This window comes from Neophocaena asiaeorientalis, unplaced genomic scaffold, assembly GCF_003031525.2.
Source record: "Neophocaena asiaeorientalis asiaeorientalis breed wild unplaced genomic scaffold, Neophocaena_asiaeorientalis_V1.1 scaffold65, whole genome shotgun sequence".
Lineage (NCBI taxonomy): Eukaryota > Metazoa > Chordata > Mammalia > Artiodactyla > Phocoenidae > Neophocaena > Neophocaena asiaeorientalis.
Window position 1 is genome coordinate 2,091,016 of NW_020173215.1, and position 26,705 is coordinate 2,117,720.

General features: G+C 35.9%; 1 protein-coding gene across 1 annotated transcript in view; it reads left to right on the forward strand.

The window, feature by feature from the left end:
• The window catches only part of AFG2A (AAA ATPase AFG2A), a 331,993-nt gene that overhangs the window by 21,230 nt on the left and 284,058 nt on the right, over positions 1 to 26,705 (forward strand). The window contains exon 10 of the mRNA XM_024745165.1: positions 22,074 to 22,228. Coding sequence (XP_024600933.1) covers positions 22,074 to 22,228 — 155 coding nt within the window. The remainder of the gene's footprint in view (positions 1 to 22,073; positions 22,229 to 26,705) is intronic.

The following is a 26,705-nucleotide window of genomic DNA, read 5'->3' on the forward strand; positions in this document are numbered from 1 at the left end:
ATAAGAATCACTTGTAGAGCTTGTTAAAACACAATTCTGGGCTGCATGCTACTGGTTTAGTAGGTCCAGCTGGGGTACAAGAATTTGCATTTCTATCAAGTTACAGATGATAATCAGTGCTGCTGGTCCAAGGGCTACACTTTGAGAACCACTGATTTAGGCCAACCAGTTCTCTGATTTTTGGAGATTCTCTGTAACTGATTTAAATAACTGCATTTAGTTTAGGTAATGTAATTCTGACTCTCTCACTGATAGTGTTGAGTTTCTTCCTAGAGTTTTTATGTGATAGTAATGTACTATTCTATACTACTGTATCATTTTAGTCTCTGACTGTAGGAGAAAATGAGTGTCCTAGTTTGTCTTGCAGGTATATATAATGGTTCTGAATAAAACTTTAAAATGAAAAATAATTCTGAAAGATAGAAAGCCACAATTAAGGAAGTAGTTAAGGATTAACACTTAAGAATACAAGTAGGAATGTAGACATGTGTTTTTCTTAGAACATTTGCTTGCTTATGATTTGTGGACATGTATGTTCTTTGAGCTTTTGGTGTGTTGGCTGTCTGGTGGTTTTCCTTTTTCCTGGACTGGCTTCTAGTTGGGGAGGCTCTGCCATTTTTAATAAAATGGTGCACAGGTGTCTAGTAATTACATACATTGAAGTGATTCAGAATTTCATAAAACCTAAGTGAACTATGTTACTGATTGTTTTGTTAATCTTAAGGTTATTGTTTGTGGGTTATTAATACAAAAGATCAAAATCATTGTAGTATATATGTTTGTGCATGCTTTTCCAGAGGACCGAAGGTTTGCAATCTATTCCAGAGTTTGTAAGGGTGATGCTGTGTCTTTTGCAGTGTGATTGCTCTCAACTTTTCTAATCTTTTTTTCTAGTGTTACTGAATATTTTCCGTATTTTTAAACTTTGTCTCCATAACAAATAAGAAAGTTGGAAATACTACTGTAGTATTGCTTTCAACAATTGGATCTCTTATTATCTGAGCAGATATAATGTTTAATGTTGCAGGTTGGGTGTGAAACTGATTTTCAAATGTTATGTTTTCTTTATAATTAATTTTTGAGCTAGAGTGTGGTTTGATAAGTTGTGACTTGTCCAAAAGCCTAATGTTTTGTAGCTCACCTTTTTAAGCAAAGAGCAGCTGCATTTTGAAATGTTTTATCTCAAGCAGACAAGCTGTTTATAAGCTCAACTCTGACACATCCTGACACTTAATGTCTGTGTTTTTATCCCTCCTGGGATTAGGCTGCCTTTCTAATTAATTAGTTGCATAGCCTTTTATTAATTCCCTCAAAATTTATAATGTTTTAAATTAACAACATAGATAAGCATACCACACTTTTTTAGAAAACATGAAATGTTAATTATGCAGTGGAGACATGAATTATATAAACTCTGCTGAATGTTAGAAGATGCTTAGCAACAATGTTTTCCAAATGCAGGGATTTATTATAAACTTATCCTTCTAAGGCTGCCTGTGCCATTTCAGGAGAGTGAATATAAATAGAACTTGATTTCTTCAAGAAGAGGACTCGGTCATTTTGTTAACAGTGGAAGGAAGCATTTGCTTCACATCTCTAAGAATTTATCTTTAGCATCCTTGTTGATTACACATCATTTCAACATGTTCATACCAAATGCTTGGGCCTTGATAAGATACCATCACAGAACAGGAAGAATTAAAACTCTTATTTAAACAATGATTTTGTCATTATTACACTTATGTAGGTCTAGTAAAAATACTGAATCTAATTATTATAACATAACTTCTTGTGAAATGGAAAATGTTATCTGTCTTGCAGCAGGGTTCTCAGATATTTATAGCTGTTAGTCCTCCCTCCCACCCTTCACTAGCTTATTTGAACAGGAATTTATGGAGGATCTCCTATGTACAATCCAGTTCTTAAGAAAGGTTCTTTTTCTAACATTTTCCACCATTTTTGAATTCTGCCAATGTTATTTTCTAAGTTAGAATTAAAATGTTGATTCTTTAAAAATTCAATATTTTTAAATAAGATGCAGGGAAATAGTAGGGTTTTGTGGAAAGCTTATGGTGAGCTCTAGTTTCAAATGCTAACACTACCCCTTATCAGCTGGGAGTCACTGGGCAAGCCATTTAACCTCTTGAACTCTTTCCTCATCTGCTAAATAGGGATAACTTTTTTTTTTGTATAACATTTTTAAAAGAGTTCTTATGAGGTTTAGAAGTATAGCCTGACAGCAGTGTTCATGTTTTATACAGGCCCTTGGTAGGTGTCACTTTCTCTCTTTTTTAAAAAAAAAATTTCATATTTTATGTGTATTTATGCACTTCTCTGGTAGATGCTTATTTGAATTTTGACAGTATTCCTGATTTTATGAAGTATTTGGTTACTGTAGTACAAGTGGTATCAGGGAAGTCTAGCAGAATCCTTTACCTTGCTAGAGTAGCGACTTTTACTGAATCTGGATCGGTAAAAGTCTTGCCCATCAATAGAAATATGCAGACTAGAAATAGATATGGCTTATTTTGGGGGCGCCTCCCTGACAGATTTTCTTGCTGAATGTGAGAGCTCTCCTGTCATACATAGTCAGTTACAGTCTCTTCCCTCCCGTACCCACGTCGTCCCACATGTGAGTCCACTTTAGCCCTGCAGTAGAGCAACAAAATTAATTGATGTATGTATCATGATTATCCTCTAATTAATGCATTTCATAAGGGATCATATCTTTATTCATTATTGTAGGTGGATAAATAGGCAGTAATTATGCAATATAATATCATAAAACAATGAATTTTCCCCTCTGTTTTGTAATTCTGAAATATAGTGATAGTTATATTTGTGATGTTAGGATTTTTCCTACTGCGTAAACATTATGGATATTATATGAGAAGTAGAATTTTTTTTGGTCAGTGAATTGGGTATCTTAATATTAGTTCTGCTGTTCATTTGAAATGACTGGAGATGAGTGGTTTGTTTCAGAAAAACAAGTGGTAGTTTTGATTCTGTTTAAGCTCTAAGTGATATATCCTATTTACTTCACTAGTGGAAAATTTTCTGAGTTGCCTTGCCAAGGCTATAAAAGTAGAAAACCTAAGGAAAGGTTTTCTTTCTAATTAAAAAAAAAAAATCAGTCTTTCTAAACAAAAGTTACTTCTAAGAGTTATTCTTAATTCCTTTTTTTGTTACTCTTTGTCAGCTCTATTTTCAAAATTTATTCAGAGTTTCAGCTTTAAAAATTTTTTTAAACTATTTTTCATTGCTCTTGTCTAGACTGTTGGGATGTCTTCTTCCTGCCCACTCTGTCCTCCACCTTCTAACCCTTTTTATTGTTTACATTGTCTAAGCTGCAGGATTTTGAATTGCAGGTTTTGGAGATGAGAGTCTTGGTTAGATCTATGTTTTAGTGAGTTGTCACTGGTTAGATTATGATTGAAGCCATTGAAATGAATGAAGTCACTTAGAGAGAATGAACAGAGTTCATTTTTTCGTTCATTTATTGAGCCAGGCACTGCACTTGGTGCTGGGACTACGTCAGTGAATAAGAGAGACTTGGACTTTCTCCTCTTAGAGCTCAAGATGCACAGAGAAGTGCAGCAGTGTAACAGGTAAAATTATAATATGTTGTGTTGTATTTGTGAAGGATCAGGGAGGTTTTAGCCTGCTACTGAGGAAAGAAGGGATCCTGGGGAATACCACCATTCAAAGGTTGAATTGTTAGGAAAAATCTGGTATAGAAGACTGAAGAGTGGCTAGAGAGGTGGGAAGAGAACCCCAAAAAAGTGGTGACTCAACTGAGGGAAGATTCAGGGAGGAAGTAATTAGAAATAATATATTATTAGTTACCACTAATTGAGTACTTACAAGGTGCCATCCATTGTTTGAAGTGCCTTCACACGTGTTAATGATTTCTTACAGCATTCCTTATATGGTTATCTTCATTTTATAGGTGAAGAAACTTAGGTCAGACAGGTTATGGAACTTCACCAAGATCACACAGGAAATAAATAGTGGAGCCAGGATCGACAGTATAGAGACCACAGTGACATCAAGTGCTTAATACTTGGGTGGTCATGAGGGCCTTGGAAGAGAGTAGTTCTAGTAGATCGCAATAAATTGAGGGGGTGATTGAAAGTTCAAGGAACAGAGATAGTGACTGTGAATTATTTTTTCAGTTTTAATGGTGTGTTATTTAGAGTTTTTGTACCTTCCAAAAAAAGGGACAAATATAGTTGGCCTTCTGCCCCCCTGCCCCCTGCCCCAAGTCAGACTATATTCCTTCATTATTTTCCTGGTTCCTCTCCTCTTACCTGGACCTTGCTCTAGTCCACAAAGCCATAGATCTTCAACCTCTGTTGGCATAAGAATTGTGCTATGAGCAAACTGTCCTTTTTGTTCCTAACTCTGCATTTTTTTTTTTTTGTGGTACGCGGGCCTCTCACTGTTGTGGCCTCTCCCGTTGCGGAGCACAGGCTCCGGACGTGCAGGCTCAGCGGCCATGGCTCACGGGCCCAGCCGCTCCGCGGCATGTGGGATCTTCCCGGACCGGGGCACGAGCCCGTGTCCCCTGCATCGGCAGGCGGACTCTCAACCACTGCGCCACCAGGGAAGCCCCTAACTCTGCATTTTAATAGGGTTGGTAAGCCAGGTAATAAATAATTTGATATTAAAATTTTGATACTATAAGCTGTATTTTTAGGAAAGTTTGTTAAAACCTGGGACTGGTGAAGTGAATTAATTCTGTCGTTTTAGAACTAGAAGACCCTATCAGAAATCATTTCGTATATTCCCTTATTCCACAGATGAGTACAGACTGTGTGATCCATCCAAGCTCAAGCAGTTAGTGAAGTCTTGGCCCAAGATTCAGGTCTTGAGACCAGGGTGCTTTCCATAGTGCTATTACTTTTAAAAGCAATTTTTAAAAGTGATAGGGGATTCGTAATAGACCTGGCTTCTGCAGTCAGTCTAAGTTATACCAATCATTTGTAATAAAAATAACGCAAGAACCACAATACCCTCTTTGAGAGTATTCTGTTTAATTTCTTTTCTATGAATAAGGAGTGAGAAATGGAACTCTCCCAGTGATATATCAGGTAATACTTATCACCTTGTCTATACTTAATACTGAGTTGAGGGAGAGTAAAGACTCCAGATAAAACATTTCTGGAATTCTGATATTTTGAGGAAAGTATATTTTAAAAAGAGAGACTTAGATTTTTGTAGTTGCTTTCAGTCTTCATTTGCCTGAATATACTATTCAGAAATTTTATGCCTAACTTTTACAATTCAAATCTGAGATCCTGATGCCCATGTTTCATGTTACTTCTTTATATAATTGTCTGTAGGGTAGATAATAATTCTAAAAAACATTATTACTCCTGTGATGAATTTTAGTTTCTAAGGAAGGAACTTAATTGCATGCTCAAAAAATAACATCATTATTTAGCAAGCATTAAGTATAGAATTGTAGGATGCCGTATGCATGGAGCAAGATGTTTGTTGATTGAATATGGAGCAGATGGTCTTGAAGAGCATGAATTTAGAGTAATTGCTCTTGTCTAGAAGTGATTATATCTGGATAGTGATGTGGGGCTTGAGGAGAACATGTCATATACCGGAAAGAATGTGTTGGCATTAGGCTTGCCTGGGGCATTTTGTCTTTTGTTCTCTTCCTTGCATCTTGTTTCCCATTTCAAAACTTTTGAGATCATTAGAGCATAAAATAATGAAAGCAAAATGACACATTTAATTAGCTACACCTGTTTTTTTGTTTCAAAGCTGTGTTTCTTAACATAGTTTTATTGGTTCTGTTTTTGTTTACATTTTAAAAATTAAACTTAGTAATGAAAGGAAATGTTATAGATTGCTTGCCCTAAGCTGTATTCCTTGATGATGTACATGTGTCCGTTTGCTCCTCTAGTTAATTGTTTACTTCTGGTTTATAAAAATATGTGTCTTTTTAAAAATTTAATTTCTTGCCATAGATTCTAGTATGGCCTCCTGAGGAATGGTGATGTCCAATAATTTAAGCTTAGCATCATAGAATTTTCTGCACACAGCTTCATTCCCAGTGGGCTGGAAACAACCTGGGGTTGTTTTGTTTGGGAGTTGTTTGACCAGGGCCTTTTGAACAGTAGTGTCCCAGTGAAGTACTAGATATTATTTATGTAAGAATGAGCTTTTTTTTTTTTTTTTTTTTGCGGTACGTGGGTCTCTCACTGTTGTGGCCTCTCCCGTTGCGGAGCACAGGCTCCGGACGCGCAGGCTCAGTGGCCATGGCTCACGGGCCCAGCCGCTCTGCGGCATGTGGGATCCTCCCGGACCGGGGCACGAACCCGTGTCCCCTGCATCGGCAGGTGGATTCTCAACCCCTGAGCCACCAGGGAAGCCCAAGCTTTTCTTTTTTTAACAATAATATCCTTTCAGAAGTTTCTAACTACTTTGTAACTGCATGACTTAACCTGGTGACAAAAGCAGTTATTAAAAAGACTACCTTTTCCAAAAAAATAAAAATAAAAAAATAAAGCTGAAAATAATTTAGAGAAAATACTGATATATTTTAATCTTTCCATTTAATAAATGACATAACTGATGGCCAGAGGAGCTAAGTTTTATATGTCAAGTGACATCTGAGCTAGTGGCAGATCTAGAACCATGGAGGGTTGTTTGCATTAATATGATAGCTCCAAGGATCTTTAACTTTATAAGCTCTGATATACATTTAATTCATATAAATTCTGTTTCAACTTATGTTATTTTCAAGAATAGCATTTGTATAAAATACAGTACCTCTGTACAGCATCTAGAATCATAGAACCTTATACTGAGAAAGAATCTGAAGGGCTCTGGTAGGAATTTCCAGTATCCTTGTTATGTTTTTACAGCTTTTGGAAATCTGTGATCTTTCTTATTTTCTTTTTCCCTTTCTGACAGTGTGCCATACTTCATCTTCTCACATTATCTACAAACGAATAGAGATGGATTTAGGTTTATTTAAAACATGTTCTTTCATATTTCTAAGTGTGAACTCTTTAAGGATAGAGATTTTGTCTTTTACTGTTCTTCAGGGATGCATCATCTCTGAAGTGTTATGCTCATTCTTGTCCCTAGGCCTTTTTTTTTTTTTTTTTTGTGGTACGCAGGCCTCTCACTGTTATGGCCTCTCCCGTTGCGGAGCACAGGCTCCGGACGTGCAGGCTCAGCGGCCATGGCTCACGGGCCCAGCCGCTCCGCGGCATGTGGGATCTTCCCGGACCGGGGCACAAACCTGCGTTCCCTGCATCGGCAGGCAGACTCTCAACCACTGTGTCACCAGGGAAGCCCCCCTAGGCCTTTATATATGCTGTTCCCTCTGCCTTGAATACTCTGCTGCCTCTTTGGCCTCAATTCCCATATTAGCAGTTTAACATCAACTCATTTTTCAGGTCTAACTAATTTAGCTTGTATACATGTTTTAGTCTCTCTTCATTTGTGAAATAAAGGAATATACTAAATGATTTCTGTGAGGGTTATCTAACTCTAAACTGTCACTAATCCTACTAAACTGAATTAGATGTCCCTGACGTGTTTTTATGCCACTTTGTTCTTTCCATGTCATAATACTTGGCACAGTATATAATAATAACTTGTTATCATACGTCTTCTCTTTTAGACTGTTAGCACTATGAGAGGTTTATCTGCCTTCTTGCTCTTTTGTACTCTAGAAAAAGAGCTCAGTACATTGTTGAATGAATTAACTATGTCTAGGAGTTTCTAAGTGAATATTTTGAATGAATGAATAGAACTAATATTGAAGAAGAGTACCTGTGAAAGAGTAACTTATAGTCAATGAATATCTCTTCTCAGTGGCTTCATGACATGATATTTTATTTTACTATTTGCTTTGCTTTAATATGAATTGTACTGAATTGGCAAGTAACACAGGTACAGAATAGTGATTCTCTCATTGAGAACTATTCTGTAAAAAATACTTGCAGATTCATTAACATAGGGAATGCTCTTGTCTCTCCTCAAGTCCTGTTCTTTTCTCCCTTGTTTATAGTGGCTTTGTTTATAGGTTTTTTCCCTTTCACTTCATTTTTTATGTATTCTATTTTTTAATAAACTTCTTTCTGAAATATAACATGTATAGAAAAGTGTAAAAACTATAAGATCCATGCATTTTCCAAAGTATATATAACCAGATATAAAGCATTATATATATATAAAGCATTATTAGTGCCCTAGAACTTCCATCAGATTCTCTCCCAGCCACTACTCTTCATCTCAGCACAAAAGGCAACCACTCTTTCTGGCTTCTAACACCATAGATTAGTTCAGCCTGTTTTGTGCTGTCTTCTTTCTCTCATATTATGGTTTGAGAGCTTCATCATTTTATTCAGTTGTAGCATTAGTTCATTTTTATTGCTATATTTTATTGTATAAATATTGTGAGTAATGATGCCATCAGTATTCTTGCACATATTTTTTTTGGTGCACAGATGTACACATTTCTGTTTGCTTTATATCTGGGTGTGGAATTATCAGGTTATAGAATATGTGTGTGTGTTGTTGTTAGTAAATACTGCCAAAAGTTTTCTGTGGTGATTGCTTCAATTTCCTCTTCCACTAGTAATGTGTGAAAATTCCAGTTTCTTCTCATTCTTGCCAGAATTTGGTGGGTTTTTAACAGTATTTCATTGTGTTTTTATTTCTCTGAAGACTGAGTTGAATACTTTTTTATATATGTATTGCCCATTTAGATATCCTCCTTCGTGACATGCCTATTCAGATATCTGTTCAATTTTTCTATTGTGTTGCTTTAAAAAAAATAATTACTCTCTTTACAGTGTCTTTGAGGAATAGAAGTTTGTAACCATATACATTTATTATAACATATAAATATAATGAACCAAGTTATCAACATTTTTCTTTATGGATAGTGATTTTTTTTATCATGTTTAAGAAATCTGTGTAAATTCCACAATTGTGAATATTTTATTTTATATTATCTTCTTTCATTTAAAGATGCTTTATTATCTTTCCTTTTACATTACTATCTATAATTATTTCACTTTTTTCCATGTAGATAATTAGTTGTACCAGCACTAGTTAATGAAATGACCATTCTTCTTGCTCTGCATTGTTAACTAACCTTTGTCATAAATCAAGAGTTTGGGTTTGTTCTGAATTCTCTGTTCTGTTTCATTGATCTCTTTATCCTTGTGCAAAATACTGAAATATCTTTAATCACTTAAGCCTTCTGAAAAGACTTAATTTCTGGAGGGTAAGTGCACCTTTTTTCTTCTTCCTCAAGATTGTCTTGACTATTCTTGGGCCTTTGCATTTGCTTAGAACTTTAAAAATCAGCTTGCCAGACTCCCTCCCCTCCAAGACAAAACAAAATTGGATTTAGATTGGAATTATTAAATCTCTTGATCAATTTAGGGAGAATTAGAAAGTTAATATCTACAAGTTATCTACCATTTGGTAGATCCCTTCATTTATTTTAGGTCTTTAATTTCTCTCAAAGTTTTATAGTTTTAAGTGAAGAAGTCTTGCATAATGTTCATTAGATTTATTCTAAGGTATTTTTTTAATGCAGTTATTTTTTAATTCTAAGGTTTTTTTTAATGCAGTTATAAATGGCATCTTGTAAAGTTTCACTTTAATTGTGTTTGTTGGTTTCTGGAAAAACTAAACTCTTATGTATTGACTTTGTGTCTACCTACCTTGCTAAATTCACATATTAATTTTAATAGTGTGTATGGAAATTGGTTGAGTTTTTATGTATGTAGTCATGTTAAAGTTTTCTGTGTATACAATCTGCAAATAGTGACAGTTTTCATTCCTTTTAACCTCTACACTTCTTTTTCTTGCCTTGTTGTAGTGGTTAGGATCTTTAACATAGTATTTAATAGAAATGATAACAGTACTTATCCTTATCTCATTCTTGATCCTAGGGAGAAAATTTTTAACCTTTTACTATTAAGAATTATATTTGCTCTCTTTTTGTAGCTAATATGATAGAGTAACAAAATTTCCATCTGTTCCTAGTTTTTATAATTAATGATACTGATTTTTATGACATTCATTTTCTGGGTCTATTGAGATAGTCATATTCTCTTCTTTATTCTATTAATGTGGACCATGATGTTGATTGATTTTCAAATGTTAAGCTAACTTTACATTCTTGGAATATAGCCATCTTGTCATGACGTATAATCCTTTATTTACATATTGATATTTTTGCTGATGTTTTGTTTAGGATATTTGCACCTATGTTCAGGAGAGATATCAGTCTGCAGTTTTCTTGTAATGTCCTTTTAAGATATGAGGAACAGGGTTATGCTGGCCTCATGAATCAAGTTGGGAATTATCCTGGCCTCTTTTTTTCTCTGCAAGAGTTTTTGTAAGCTTAGTGTTATAGTCATACTTAACTACTTTGTAACATTAACCAATAAAGCCATCTACGTTTAGAATTTTCTTTTTGGAAAGGTTTTAATTACATAATGAATTTAATAGCTATTGGAATATTCAATTATGTACTTTGTTTTGATAAGCTTTTTTTCCCCCCTAGAAATTGGTTCATTTCATCTAAATTTTTGAGTTATTTGGTATAAGGTTATTCCTGATATCCTCTTATTATCTTTTCAGTGGCCTGTGGGTTCTGTAGTGTAGACCATTCAGTAGTCATTTTTGCTTCCTGATATTGGTAATGTGTGTCTTTTCTCACATTTCCCTGATTTGTCTTGCCAGAGATTTATCTCTATTAGCCTTTTCAGAAAATAAACCTTTGGATTTATTGATTTGTTTTTTTAATTGCACATTAATTTTCCATTTCATTAATTTCTGTTCCTATCTTCATTATTTCCTTCCCACTGTTTTGTTTTATTTGTTTTTGGTTTATTTTATTCTTTGTTTTATAAGATGAGCACCTCATTGACCTTCACCCTTTATTCTTCCCTAATATGTGCATTATGCCTGTCATTGTCCCTTTAAGTACAGCTTTAGTAGCATCCCACAAATTTTCATGTTATATTTTCATTATTATTCAGTTGAAAAACTTAACAATTTTCATTGGATTTTTTTTTGACCATGAATTACTTGGAAATGTATTGGTTAATTTCCAGATATTTGTATTTTTGGTATCTTTTTGTTACTGATTTTGCTATTAAGTCTCATGTAATCAGAGAACATAAACATTATGATTTCAATCCTTGAAATTTGTGGAGAGTTGCTTTGTGTCCCACCCTGTGGTCAGTTTTGGTGCTCCTTCCAGGTACCCTTGAAAGCATGGATATTTTACTATTTTGGATATTTATTGTTTTGTATATATGCCAGTTAAGATAGGTGAGTTAATTTTGTTTTTATAACTTCTACATATATATTTTTTGTTCGTTTGTTTTTGTTACTGAGGGAAGTGTGTTAAAATCTGCAAGTAAGGCTGCAAATTTGTCTGTTTCTCCTTTTAGTTCTGCTTAATTTTGCTGTTTATACTTTGAGCCTTTGTTACTAGGCATGTATTAGAATTTTATGTATTCTTGGTGAATGGACCCTTTTATCATCCTGAAATATCTAGTAATACCTCTTAAAGTCTATTTGATAGTAGATATAGATGCACTATTTTCCTTTTACATGCATGGTACCCTTTTTCTATTTTACTGTCAACCTTTCTGTATTTTTATATTTCAGAATATGACTCTTGTAAACAGCACAAATTTGGGTTTTATTTTTTTCATCTAATGCTGTCAATCTTTTAATTCAAGTACATGATACATTTATATTTAGGGTAATATCTTAAATACTTAGGTTTAATTTACCTTCTATTTGTCCCACTTGTATGTTTTTTCATCTTTTTTACTGTCTTCTCTTGGAATAGTCAAGTATTTTTGTTACTTCCTCATCTTACGGTTATCTTTTTAGTTATGTATTTTACTCATCTTTTAGTATTTATCTTACATACTACAATATGTCTCCTTGGCTTACTAGAGACTAATGCAAGAAAAGTGCAAACAGTTTGGGAACACTTTGATTCTCTTTACTGCAAAAACACTATTATTAGTGTTTTATTCAATTATTATTCATTTATATTTGTCTACATATTTGGTGGTCCCTGTAACAAACCACTAAGTTTGATGCCCCACTAGGAGTCATCACAGGACTCAGCATATAGTTGTATTCATGGCCTTGATTTATTTCAGTGAAATGATACCAAGCAGAAGCAGCCCAAGGAGCATAGTGCAAAGTATGGAAAAAAAATAGGCATAAGCTTCCAAGAGTCCTCTCCCTGTGGAGTCACACAGGACATTTTAAAAATCCTCCAGCAATGAAGTGTGACAACATGTATGTAATGTTGTCTACCAGAAAAGATCATTAGAGACCCAGTGCTAGGGATCTACACAATGAGCCAATTTTCCTATTATTCATTTACCAGCTACTAAATAGCCTGTCCTTTCCTCATTGATTTATGATATATTATTGTAAATTTATCAGATATTAATATTATACATGTATGGATTGTCTCTGAACTCTATTCTGTCTCAGTGTGGTCTGTATAGTCTTATAACTTTTAAACACATATTTAATACTATTAATTATATCTTAATATCCAGTAAGGTAAATCTTATTTATTTGCATTACTGTTGAGTTAGTTATGTATAGACCTTTATTCCACAGTATATTTTTAGGGAAAGTTTGTTCTGATTTAGCAAAAATATACAACTGACATTTTGACTGCGGTCACATTTACAATACATAGATTATTTTGAATATAATCGATGTTTTTGTTGTATTGTCATCCCATTCAAGAATATGGGATGTCTCCCTTGTGTTCATATTTTCCTCTTTATTAGAATTGTCTCCATAGGGGTGTTACGTTTTTGGTTAGGAAAATTCCTATATACTTTATTATTTTTGTCATTATTGTGAATGGTATCTTTTTTTCTTACTATATTGTAGAATTGCTTTTCTTGGTGTGGAAAAAGCTTATATTGATTATTTTTTGCAGGTTGTCTACCTTGCTTATCTCATAATTCTAATAGTTTTTTTTTTTTTTTTGGCTTTTCTGGGTAAATTATTGTCATATGCAAATAATGGCAGTTTTATTTCTTTCCATCCTTTTGGCTCTTTCTTAGTCTCATTTTTTCTATTCTTAATTGCCAGGGACTCTACAATTGAATTATCCAGTAGTAGTGATAGTGGCGTCCTTGTCTTGTTGACAGTTTTGAAGAGACTGCATATAAAGTTTTTTCATCAAGTGTAATATTTGCTAAAGATTTCTGGAATGTAGTCTTAAGTACACTTTGCTAAGAGTATTTTGCATTATTTTTATCATTATAAATGGATGTTGAATCTTATCAAATATTTTTTCTGCATTAGTAATAATTATATAATCTCAATAATGTGGTGAGTTAGGTTTTTTGATGAACTGGCCTTTCATTTCTGAGATAAACTCTATTTGATTGTGAAATCTAATTTTTAATGCACTGTTAGATTTAGTCAGCTAATATTTTATTTAGAACTTTTGTCCCATGTCTGTAAGTAAAAGGCATTTTTTTCTTGTTCATATTTGGTTTTTGAGTCAAGGTTATATTAGCCTCTTAAAATGTTTGGGTAGTTTTGCTCTCACTTATAAAAACCTCAGTCTGGGGGACTTCCCTGGTGGCACAATGGTTAAGAATCCTCCTGTCAATGCAGGGGACACGGGTTCGATCCCTGGTTGGGGAAGATCCCACATGCCCCAGAGCAGCTAAGCCTGTGTGCTACAACTACTGAGCCTGCGCTCTAGAGCCCGCGAGCCACAGGTACTGAAGCCCGCACACCTAGAGCCTGTCTCCGCAAGAGAAACCACTGCAATGAGAAGGCCTTGCACTGCAACAAAGAGTAGCCCCCACTCTCCACAACTAGGGAAAGTCCTGCGTGCAGCAGTGAAGACCCAACGCAGCCAAAAATATAAATAAATATATAAAATAAATTTATTAAAAAAAAAAATCTCAGTCTGCATTATAATGGGAAAAAAGGATATTTCTTAAAAATTCCATAGGATTGTTATTTGTGTCATGATCCAGTTAGGAGATAGAACCTCTACCACTCATTTTTGTAGAGAGAATTTACTATAAAGCATTCATAACAAATTATAAAATTACTAACTGAGAAGCTACTATCACCTGTAAGGCTGGGGAAACAAAGGAAAGAGGTTGGGATTTCTAAAATCTAGAACTCAGACCTCTGAAGAACTGCCTGATATTTTGAAGGCTGGCTCAGACCTCTGAGAATGGCACTGGTGGATTGGTGCTGATATCTCTTAGGGGTTGCTAGAGTGGAATAGCAGACAGGACAGGAGGCCACAGAAGTAAAGAGTTAGTCCCTTTTCTCCCCTTCATCTGCAGTCTCTCTCTAGAGCTTTGCTCTATCATTGGCAAAGCCTACCATGGAGCCAAAGTGTAGTTTGCAGAGTCTCAGCCCCAAGTATCACAAAGCCAAGTTTAGAAGTATGGTTTTGGAGCTGAAAGTCAATAATTTAGTAACTGGTACAACTGAAAACTAAGTTACATAATGCTCATATAATCTCTGTGTGAGCTGCAAAAGAAATTATATAAGGAACTAAATGTTAAGAATAGAATGGTAGTAAAAACTCTGTTTTAGATTTTATCTAAGAGGGAACTATAACAAAAACAGTTATCAGGAAACAGGAAGGGTTAAAAATAAATGCATTCAACTCAGATAGTTGGAAAAGAGCAATACAGTGAGCCCAAACATGAAAGAAATTTAAAATGTTAAGGGTAGAGTCAATAGACTTGAGAACAAAACAGCAAAGTTTAAAATAATCTCATTCTTTGACAAGATTTTTAAGATGATGAAGTCAGACCAAGGTCCATTCAAGAGACAGAACCACACGAGTGGAAGTTTTTGGTGAAAGAGAAAAGCAGATGCAAATAAAATATAGAATGGAGGAAATAATGACATGGTAGAGATTAAAAAAACAAACGTTCATTCTGGCTGTTAAAAAACCTTGTCTGCGGAAGAATAATGTGGAGATCTATGTCACTGGCTTACCTGTTAATTTCCTTGCAGCCTCATGATTAACTTTACTTTGATTAACTATACTTAAATATGTATTAACATTTTTAATATAACCATTAAAATAATAGTGTATAACTTTAAAACTAAATAGAAGGCAAAATGGAATGTGAAAAGCACAAAAGATTGAGTCTCAAAGAAAGCAAGAAAAGGAAGTGGTAAGGATTAGAATAATTTTAATGCAAAACTCATTCCTTAAGGATGACTACCGTATATTGATAAAACATTCAGTTCACTGGGAAGTTATAACTTTTAAATCTGATGTACTTGACAGGGTAGCTTTGAAACATAAAACAAAAATATCTAACTACAAGGAGAAATGAACAGAACAACCATTTTAGTGAGTTTTAACACATCTCTGTCAGTCTTTGAGGATAGAGAAGGTTTGAAGAACACTATCAACAAACTTGATCTAATGGATATGTATTTGGAACACTGAACCAGTAACATATATACATATTCAAACAGGTAGAGAATGTTTATGAATTTGCCATTCGAAAAATTCATTTCATACAAACCTTGTTCTCTAAGTTAAATTCAGTCAGTTAAAAAACCTTCACGGGGCTTCCCCGGTGGCGCAGTGGTTGAGAGTCTGCCTGCCGATGCAGGGGACATGGGTTAGTGCTCCGGTTCAGGAAGATCCCACATGCCGCGGAGCAGCTGGACCCATGAGCCATGGCCGCTGAGCCTGCGCGTTCGGAGCCTGTGCTCCGCAACGGGAGAGGCCACAACAGTGAGAGGCCCGCGTACTGCAAAAAAAAAAAAAAAACTTTCACAGTTTAGAAATTAGAATATTTTAAATAAATTATTGGTTGAACTGTAATATGCAAATAAAAAGCTATTTGGAATTGAATGATCAAAATCTGTGGTATGCGGCTAAAGGAATTCTTACGGGGAAATTTACAACCTGAAATTCTTATGTTAGAAATGAAGAAAGGTTGAGAAATAAAAAGCTGTGCATTAGTATTAAAAAAATAATAAACCCTAAAAAACAGAAAGATTTAATAAAGATTAGACAGAAATGAATGGAAGAAGAAAAGAATTATGAGAAATAAGTAGAATGATTTTGTGTGCTATTCCATCCTGATTGCTCTCCCCTCCCTGCTACCTCTGCATGGGTATCGTGAGCTCTGGAGTTATCACAGCCTCTGTTCAGCTTCTCTTGTTGATTCCAGTACTTCATTAGAAGCTCTTCTTGGGCAGATCTTTTACTTTATTTAAAGAATAGTCCTCGGCTTTATTGGCGAGGGGAGGCAAAACTATTCCTGCAGCTTTTCTCTAGGTCCCAACTATTTAGAACATGGTGATTTCCACTACTCTGTCTTCCAGTTTGCTGATGCATTCTTCTGTATCATGTAATCTACTGTTGATTCCTTCTAGCATATCTTTTACTTTAGTTATTGTATTCTTTTTTTTTGAATTATAGTTGATTTATAATACAGTGTTGTGTTAATTTCAGGTATAACATAATGATTCAGTATTTTTTCAGTTTATATTCCATTATAGGTTATTATAAGTTAATAGGTATACTTTCCTGTGCTGTATAGTAAATCATTGTTGCTTATCTATTTTGTATATAATAGTTTATATCTGTTAAGCCCATACCCCTAATTTGTCCCACCCCACTTCCCTCTCCCCTTTGGTAACCACAGGTTTGTTTTCTGTGTCTAAGTCTCATTCTGTTTTGTTTATACATTCATTTGTATTATTTTTTAGATTCCATATGTAAGTGATGTCATATAGTATTTGTCTCTGTCTGAGTTGTTTCACTATGCATAATATTCTCTAGGTCCACCAACGTTGATGCAAATGGCAGTATTTCATTCTTTTTTATGCCGGAATAATATTCCTGTGTTTGTGTGTGTATGTGTGTTTGTGAGTGTGTGTGTGTACATATATATTCTTTGATTTTTATGAGCTGTTTGTATATATTGGATTTTATTAGTTATTGTATTCTTTTTTTTTACAAATTTATTTTATTTATTTATTTTTGGCTGCATTGGGTCTTCGTTGCTGCGTGCAGGCTTCCTCTTGTTGTGGCGAGTGGGTACTACTCTTCATTGTGGTGCATGGGCTTCTTGTTGCGGTGGCTTCTCTTGTTGTGGAGCACCAGCTCTAGACGTGCGGGCTTCAGTAGTTGTGGCACACAGGCTCAGTAGTTGTGGCTCGTGGGCTCTAGAGCGCAGGCTCAGTAGTTGTAGCTCACGGGCCTGGTTGCTCTGCGGCATGTGGGATCCTCCCAGACCAGGGATCGAACTTGTGTCCCCTGCATTAGCAGGTGGGTTCTTAACCACTGCGCCACCAGGGAAGTCCCCAGTTATTGTATTCTTTACCTTTGTTTTCTTCATTATATTTTCTCTCTGTTAAAATTTTCACTGTGTTCATCCATTCTGTGTTCGCTGAGCATCTTTACGATTATTACCTTGAACTCTCTACTGAGTAGCTTGCTTATCTCCCCTTTGTTTAGCCCTTTTTCTGAGTCCTTTTTCTGAGTCCTTTGTCTTGTTCCTTTATTTGGAACATATTCCTCTGTCTCCTCATTTTGCAGATTTTGCTGTGTTTTTTTTTCTGTGTTGGGTAGGTCAGTTATGTTGGCTGATTTTGGAGAAGTGGCCTTTTGTAGGTGACATTCTATGGGGCCCAGCAGCACACTCCCCTCTGGTCACTAGAGCTATATGCTCTAGGGCAGCGGTCCCCAACCTTTTTGGCACCAGGGACTGGTTTCTTGGAAGATAATTTTTTCGTGTGTGGTAGGGGGGAGGGATGGTTCAGGCGGTAATGCGAGCGATGGGGAGCGGCAGATGAAGCTTTGCTCGCTCGCCCGGTACTCACCTCCTGCTCTGCAGCCCGGTTCCTAACAGTCCCCAGCCCAGGGGTTGGGGACCCTGGTCACTCTAGGGTGTAAGGTGTGAGCCCTACATGAGCTGCATGGGTCCTTCTGTTTTGGTGAGGCTGACTGCTAAGGGTGCTTGCAGAAGACACAGTTTTGTTTTTTTTTAATCGAAGTATAGTTGATTTACAGTGTTGTGTTAATTTCTGCTGTACAGTAGAGTGAGTCAGTTATACATACATATATATATATATATATACACTTTAAAAAATATTCTTTTCCATTATGGTTTATCATAGGATATTGAACATAGTTCTCTGTGCCATACAGTAGGACTTTGCTACTTATCCATTCCATATACAGTAAGGCCCCTACATACAAATGAGTACCATTCCGAGAGCCCATTCTTAAGTCCATTTTGTTTGTAAGTCCAACAAAGTTAGTCTACGTACCCAACTAACAAAATCAGCTATATAGTACTGTACTGTAATAGATTTATAATACTTTTCACACAAATAATACATAAAAAACAAACACACACACACAAAAAACATTTTTAACCTTACAGTACAGTACCTTGAAAAGTACAGTAGTAGAGTACAACAGCTGGCATACAGGGGCTGGCACTGAGTGAACAGGCAAGAAGAGTTACTGACTGGAGGAGGGAGAGGAGGTGGGAGATGGTAGAGCTGAAGGATCGTCAGCAGTAGGAGATGGAGGGCAAGCTGCAGTTTCACTCACGCCTGACGTCGATGGCACAGGTTCTGGTTCCTTGCTGGATTCAATTCTATCTACCCTCTTGAAAAAACGATCCAGTGACGTCCGGGTAGTAGCTCTTTTTTTTCTTGTCATAGATGACACGGTAGCACTGGATTGCATTCTGAATGGCGGCTGCAACCTTCCTGTACTGTTCTATGTTTGCGTCCTGTGCCTCAAAAACTAACAGTGCCTCCTCAAATAAAGAAAGTCCCCTTGCCATTTCCTGTGTCGTGAATCTCTTCGGTTCTTCAGTTTCTTATTCTTCCTGTTGTTGCTCCACTCTCAATTATTTTCACTTTTGTTTCCATCGTTATTGCTTGGCGTTTCTTAGCAGTACCACCTATATCACCGCTGCTTTCACACTTGCTTCCCGACATCCTGGGCTTGAAATAAAGATACTGTACTACTGTACTCTATACAGCAGGGGTCCCGGAACTGGGCTGCACAACAGGAGGCGAGCGGCAGGCAAGCAAGCAAATCTTCATCTGCTGCTCCCCATCGCTTGCATTACTGCCTGAACCATATCCCTCCCCACTCCCCACCTGTCTGTGGAAAAATTGTCTTCCACGAAACCAGTCTCTGGTGCCAAAACGTTTGGGGACAGCTGCTATACAGTACTCTACAGTAAAGTACACAAAAGCTCAACCTGTTGTAGAGGATGCATGCATGTTACAATGTATTCCAGACACGTGAACAAACTTACGTGATTAGACATGCAAATGCATGTTCGTATCTTTGAAACTTGAAGGTTCGTATGTAGGGGACTTACTGTATAAAAGCCTACATCTGCTAACCCCAGCCTTCCACTCCATCCCTCTCCTAACCTCCTCACCCTTGGCAACCACCAGTCTGTTCTCTATTTCCGTGATTCTGTTTCATAGACAGGTTCATTTGTGTCATATTTTAGATTCCACATATAAGTGGTATCATATGGTATTTGTCTTTCCCTTTCTGACTTACTTGGAGGCAGGGCTGTCCCCAGCTCAGTAGGCTGCCAGTCCCTGCCTCATGAGTGGCTGCTGCTCTTTCTAAATCCCTTTCTCAAATGAAAATAATCGGTCTCCTTTATTGTCCCACTTTATGCCTTGTGACGTAAATGTGGGAAAATTATTAGACCACTTCCTTTGTTTCAGTTTCTAGTATATCAGTGCTGGTAAGAGTAAGGTATCTGGTCTAAATTAGAAATATTGACAAGTATTGCCAGATAGCCATTTGGGACATGAAGTGTTAGATTCTTTTGGTCTTTTGATCACTTCCATTTATGTAAGATTTTTTAGAACTGCTTTAATTCTTTCAGGTCACCAAGGTGCTGTCTAATACAACACAGTGCCTTATTACTGAGGATTTATTTGTTTAGTTTTTTATGATTGCACCATTTGAAAGGTATGTTGGGCAGTGAAACAACCTAATTTAAAGTAAACTTTTATTTTCATGTCAAGAACTGTGAAGGTTTGCGATTTTACCCTACTTGCAATTTAACAAGTTTCACAAGTGCTTTCAGAAGACACAGTATTCCTGGGTCAGAGTCAAAGGATAGACTACTACTTACAGCAACAGAAGTAGCCAGAGAAACAGCATTTGCACCAGCTCCCGGAGCCTCATTTCTCACAAAGAGATACAAAAAGGGCTGGGTGACATCTGAGTCCTTATGAGGTGGCATTACAGGAGAACCTTGAGCTTAGGGAACCTTCATCTTTTGAAATGGGCAGTAAGCATATCTGCCCTTTGCTTTGGAGGGAGACACTCTGTCTTCCTGTACACAGACATCCTTGAAAAGATAGTCTGTAACAGAGGCAGTTAGTGCTTCTGTTGGAAAGATAAGCAGAAATGTGAGAGATGTAAAGAATTATCTTTCAACATTTTTGGAAGGCAGAAAACCATATAGATATTTGTAAGATAGACTTAAATAAGTGGCATAGATTTCGGATTGCAGAGTATGGCCTAAGAAATTTTCCATAGAAAATAGTGATCTTTTTACATATATCTTCAGTTTCCTCTTTTGTAGCTTTTTTTCTGGTTAACCTACTGTCTCGGAGACCTCCATGAATATTAGACTTGCAATGATAGCTTTCCTTGGGAAAGATTACTGTGGATCTATTTTCTGAGTGGTGTATTATTCACTGTTTTTCCTTAGTAGTCAAAGATATCCAGACCTCTGTTTGGGGGAGTTTGTGTTTTCCTTCCTTGAACCAATGCTTCTGTTTCAAAGTTCAAATAAATGAAGGCAAGTAAGATGACAATTATGATATCATTTAAATTTAGTAAAAATTCACTGAGGCATAACATTTTAGACAAAAGACATTAAAAATGATGGAGCTTGTTGGTGACCCAGGGCAAGTTCAGTTATTCAGACTGGATTTCTAAGAGGTCTCTGAGACTAAAATTCTTCAAAGTGGAACTTCATTGTGTACTAGAACACAAATATACACTTCATTACAAAATACCCTCAGGCAAAGAACACATAGGGACTTTGCTGCCCTCTAGACTAGAGGTCTTTGTCATAGATAAAGGGGCTCTAAATCTGGGAACTTGGATGGGGGGATGGCTTGGGGCATTCAGTCCTATCAGTGCTTAAACTCCAAGCAAACAGCAAAAACAAAGAACCTAACATCGGTAATGTTTTAGGTCAGCATGATCTCTTTTAAGTTATTTTGCATCTCTCTAAATTTGACTTGGTTGATCACCTTTTTGGCTTTGTGGTATTTTACTATTCTGATTCTACTTCTCTATCTCTGCCTAAACCATCGTTTGTTCCTATACTCCTCAAATGATCGACTTCCCTAAGATTAAGATGTCAACCCTCATTCTTCCATCCCTGATCCCTCTCTAGCTTCCCTTTTATAGGTCTCTTCTACTCCTATAATATCAGATCTCGTGTGTATATACATAACTCTGAAGTTTGATTCTGTCTTGAATTCCAAAACCACATTTCTGACTGCCAACTGAACATTTCCTTCAAGATGTTCTGCCAATACCTTACAAAACTTGTAACTCTGGTTTGTGTGTATTAACAAAAAGGGCAGGGTGAAAGGTATGTTACTGGTTTAATATTTTACTCTTTTCAAAGAAATTCTCCAAACAGGTTATTTTGACAAACCTTTATGGTCTTTTTTGCGGAAGTTGTTTTGTAAATTTTATTTCACATATGTAAAATATCTGTCTTTTCATATTTCATAGCAGTTTGTCATATTTTTACCACCAAAACTAAGCATTTAGATTTTTGCCTTCATCCCCCACATTACCCCTTCTCCCTCCCCACCCTCCCGCCACTGTACACGCACGCACGCATGTGCACGAGCACACAAAATTTTCAATGTTATAATATGCATGAGCTTTGGGTTTTTTGTTATTATTTTTATTGGTAATGGTTCAGTGTGTATTTATGAGGTGGAAGACAGAGCTTGTGCTACTTTTCTCTTTACAGGTCTTCATGCCTTGAGGAGAGTCTTGAGGAAACACCCTAACCTCCCTGACAGTAAGATGGCTGGGTTGGTGAAGATTACTCTGAAAGATTTCTTGCAGGGGATGAATGACATCAGGCCCAGTGCCATGAGGGAGGTAGCAATTGATGTCCCAAATGTAAGTCATTTGTACCCTCATGCTAGCCACACTGTTTGAATTAAACTCTGAAAGAAACTAAGACCCCAGGGAAACTACCTTCCTAAGCTAAACTTAAAAAAATTTTTTTTTCGCAAAAAAAAAAAAAAGGGCTTCCCTGGTGGCGCAGTGGTTGAGAGTCCGCCTGCCGATGCAGGGGACGCGGGTTCGTGCCCCGGTCCGGGAAGATCCCACATGCCGCGGAGTGGCTGGGCCCGTGAGCCATGGCCGCTGAGGCTGCGCGTCTGGAGCCTGAGCTCCGCAACGGGAGAGGCCACAACAGTGAGAGGCCTGCGTACCGCAAAAAAAAAAAAAAAAAATTTTTTTTAATTTAAAATTTTTATGGAGATAATTGTAGATATAGTACAGTTGTAAGAAATACTTTAGGGAGAGTGTATGTATACTTTACCCAGTCTCTCCCGCAGTGGTAACACCTTACAAAACTATAATACAGTATCACAAGCCAGGATATTGATAGAATCATCGATCTTTTTCAGGTTTCCCCAGTGTTGCCTGTACTCATTTATGTGTACTTGTGTGTCTGTGTCTGTGTATTTAGTTCTGTGCAGTGTTATTACATGTAAAGTTTTGTGTATCCATCACCAGAATCGAGATACTGAGGACTTCCATCACCTCAATGATCCCTTGCTTTGCCCTTTCATAACTACACCCACCTTGTTCATGCATCCATTTCCAAAATTCTGTCATTTCAGAAGTGTTGTGTAAATGGAATTATACATTAGATAATTGTTTAGGATTCGTTTTTTTCACTTACTGTAATTCCCTGGTGATTCATTCAAGTTGTTATATATCAATAGTTTGTTCCTTTCTTTTGCTGAGTAATATTCCATGGTATATGTGTACAACGGTTTGTTTAACCATTCACCAGTTGAAGGACATCTGGCTTGTTTCCAGTTTGGGGCTATTATGAGTAAAGCTTCTATGAACATTTTTCTACAGGTATTGTGTGAATATAAGTTTTTATTTCTCTGGAACAAATACCCAAGTGTAGTACAGTTACTGGGTTGTATACTAATTCCATGTTTAGTTTTACCAGAAAATGTCAACAAGGCTAATTTTAGAACAAAAAAAAATCTTCTAGTTATGATACTTTCTACTAATGATGCTTGATGTTTCCTTGGGTTCTTTTACATATACTTCATTGACTGTCTCTGCAGAGTTTTCAGTGAGATCACCACAAGGGCAACAGAAGTTACCTTTTATGCATGGACCACCTGTTACGTCACCTGTGACACACATGGGCCTAATATTCGGGGGTGGGGGATGGCTTTATAGTTTTCTTTGAATATATTAATATTTTTAGAAAATGAACATTGAAACAAGCATTGGCAGTGTGTTCTGCATTATATTATATTGTAATATGTCAATATGTATTTTGAAGTGTCAAAAGAGAGCTGTTATTTAAACTTATTTCACCATGGACCACGTGGAGCAGAGACTTGCAGCATTTGCAGTGTGGTGGATTGCAAAAAATGACCACAAATTCTTCCCTTCACTGTGTTTGCCCTTTTGCACTGCAGTCTTGTAGCTCCTACTCTAAACGCTAGGGAGTCAAGTTTTCCATCCTTGAATCTGCACTTGGCCATGTAACTTGCTTTGGCCAGTGGAGTGTTGGCAGCCATAATGCAAGCAGGCTTGAAAGCGCTTAGGGCTTGCCTTCTCTTGCTGGTCTTTGCCATTGCATTAGCTTTGTTAAGAAATCTGTACTAGCTTCCTGGAGGATGAGAGACTGTGTGAACAGGGATGAGCCTTCCTAGTTGAGATCCCCTCATTCTAGTCATCACCAGTTGTCAGACATGTGATGCCATGCTAGACTATCCCACTCCAATCAAAGTTTGCCCCAACCAGGAGAAACCAGTTAACCCTCAGAATTGTCAGAAATAATAAAGTTATTTTGAGCCACTAAATTTTACAGTCATTAGCAAAAGCTAAGTGAAGCAGGCACTTGTTAGCTTCTTATAGAACACAGTTGTTTTGTAAGTTTAGGCTGGGAAACAGTACCCTGGAGATAAGAACATTCCCAAGGACTAACTGCTAGTTTAGGCTGCTTAATGTGATTTTGAATTCTTTTTGAAACATTTTCAAATTTACTACTGAAAGCTCAACTTTGGGGTTTTTCAGAAGCTCTGTAGCAGAACATGCTCATTTCATATGAATAATTTGACAAATGGAATTATAGAATGAAGAATGATTGATGTTGGGTTAGTAGAAACTTCACTTCTTTGGAACTTACGGTCTAAAGTTCGGGGACATTGATTGGTATGAATACCGATATTGGTATGAATATTTGCAGTATTTATCTGTATTTTATTGGGTACTGTAACATAATATAATGGGTCAGGTAGACACCTAATCATCAAATGCCTCATGTGAAAATTTCAGGGGATAGGGTTATAACCAACTGCACCATCCCCAAACATTTTAGTGATTAAAAAAGTTTAGGAGCTAAGGAAACCTACAGTCAGCTTTTAAACTTAAAGTTATTGCCAATGAAGAATGTGTTTAAGCAGTGGCTGTCCACTCTTAGAACTGCTGAACTGATTTATTCATCATAGGAACTGGTACTACAGCTGCACTTTTAATTGCTCTAATGAAAGAATTTTTCCTTTATTTTCTTTTGATACAGTATTTACAACCCATGGACTTGTGCCATTTTCCATTTGGCGTTTCATTATTTGGTCTAAGTCCATGGTGTACTATGATGTTACTCATGAGCTCCAAAGTGATTAGCCTTGGTCAGAGGACTTTCTTACATTGCTTTTCATGCTCACTTCAGATTGTTAAAATTTTCCTGAGAAGTCAACATTTCTGTAATTGGATTCCTAAAGTTCACTCTTCTGATTTCTGGCTATTACACCTACAAAGATCTCTCCAACTGATTTCTGCAGAAGATTTAATATTTATTTTGCTATAGAAAACCTGTTTAAAGTAGCTAGTTAATTGCGGCTTTTTTTTTTTAATAGCAAAGTGAGCATTCAACATCTTTTGAGAAAAGATTTTAGTGTGTGAAATTAAACCTTCTAAATCACACTTGCTAAAGTTTGAAAGAAATGTCTTAAGGTTGGAATGTTGCCAATTATAATACAGTGCATTATTAATTTCAGGAGACCACAAGTGTTAGCCACTTACTTAAATGTAATGTTTCCTTTTTTTGGACTTTCTGAATTGGTGATTATACCAATTGGTGTGTTAAAAGTCAAATGCATTTTACAATTAATCAGTGATGAAAGTCAAATATATTTCTTTACTTGAGGAATCCTTAGAATCTTTGAATATGCTAATATGCATTGTGAAATTTCAGTTTTTCACCCAGAGATAACTGTTAATATTTTGTCACAGTTCCAATAGATTTTTTAGAATTTTATAGATTTTCTTCTGTGCATATAGGTATTTTAATATAGTTAATCTTAGGATATATATAGTTTTATGTTCTGCTTTTATCATTTAAAGTTATATGATAAATGTTTTACTCTAAAATTTCCTGGCAAACATCTTTTTATTGACAGCATAATAGACTGTTATGTTGATAAACTGTAATTGTTTTATCTTTCTTCCATTCTCAGAAATTTAGGGTTTTTTTCTATTTTTCTCTCATATAGTTATAAACATATTTGTGTCCAAATCTTTGCGTTTTTGATTTTGATGAAGTGGAATTACCAGACTAAAATATGTGATTTTTAAAGTTTGTGACAAATATCGTTTTCTTTTTTTTACCCCAGAAAGGTTGTTCTAATTTTTAATCATGTGATAAAAATGTGAAATTGCAAAGAACTTAAGCAAAATCTCATTTTATTTTCACTTTAGTCCTTTTCTCTTTTTACTTTCCACTAGATTATTTTCTTCACTGAAAAGTTCTTTATTACAAGGAATAATACTGGATAAGTTTTAGATGAATAGAGATTTAAAAAGAAAATGAAAGGTAGCTATCAGTTATGTCTCTTCTCCTCCCTATAAAAATGTTAAATTTTTAGATCAGGGGTATATCTGGATGGCTTTTAAATGAATTTGAAGTTCCATAAGACCAGAGGTTCTTTCTTTTTGTTTTTATCCTTAGTACTTAGCATAGGACTAGCACATAATAGATGTCCAATCAGTATTTGTTGAATAAATGAGCAAATAACTATAATTTTCATGAAAAAACATATTAGATGGTCAATTTCAGATATTTGAAAAATATTTTAAAAGAGTGTATTATCCTTCTTCTGTACCAAAGTACAATATAGGCCATTATTACCCTCATGAAACATTCTTCATATTTTATAAAGCAACTAATTTCTTTAGTGAATTTACTACTGTTAGTGAACTTAACAGTTTTGGAATACAGATGTCTATAATAGTGTTAAGCTGTCTAGTCTGGAAGGATATACAGTAATCCTTTATATTTTATGCAGAACATGTTGCTTTCTTTTTTTTTTTTTTTTTTTTTTTTTTTTTTTTT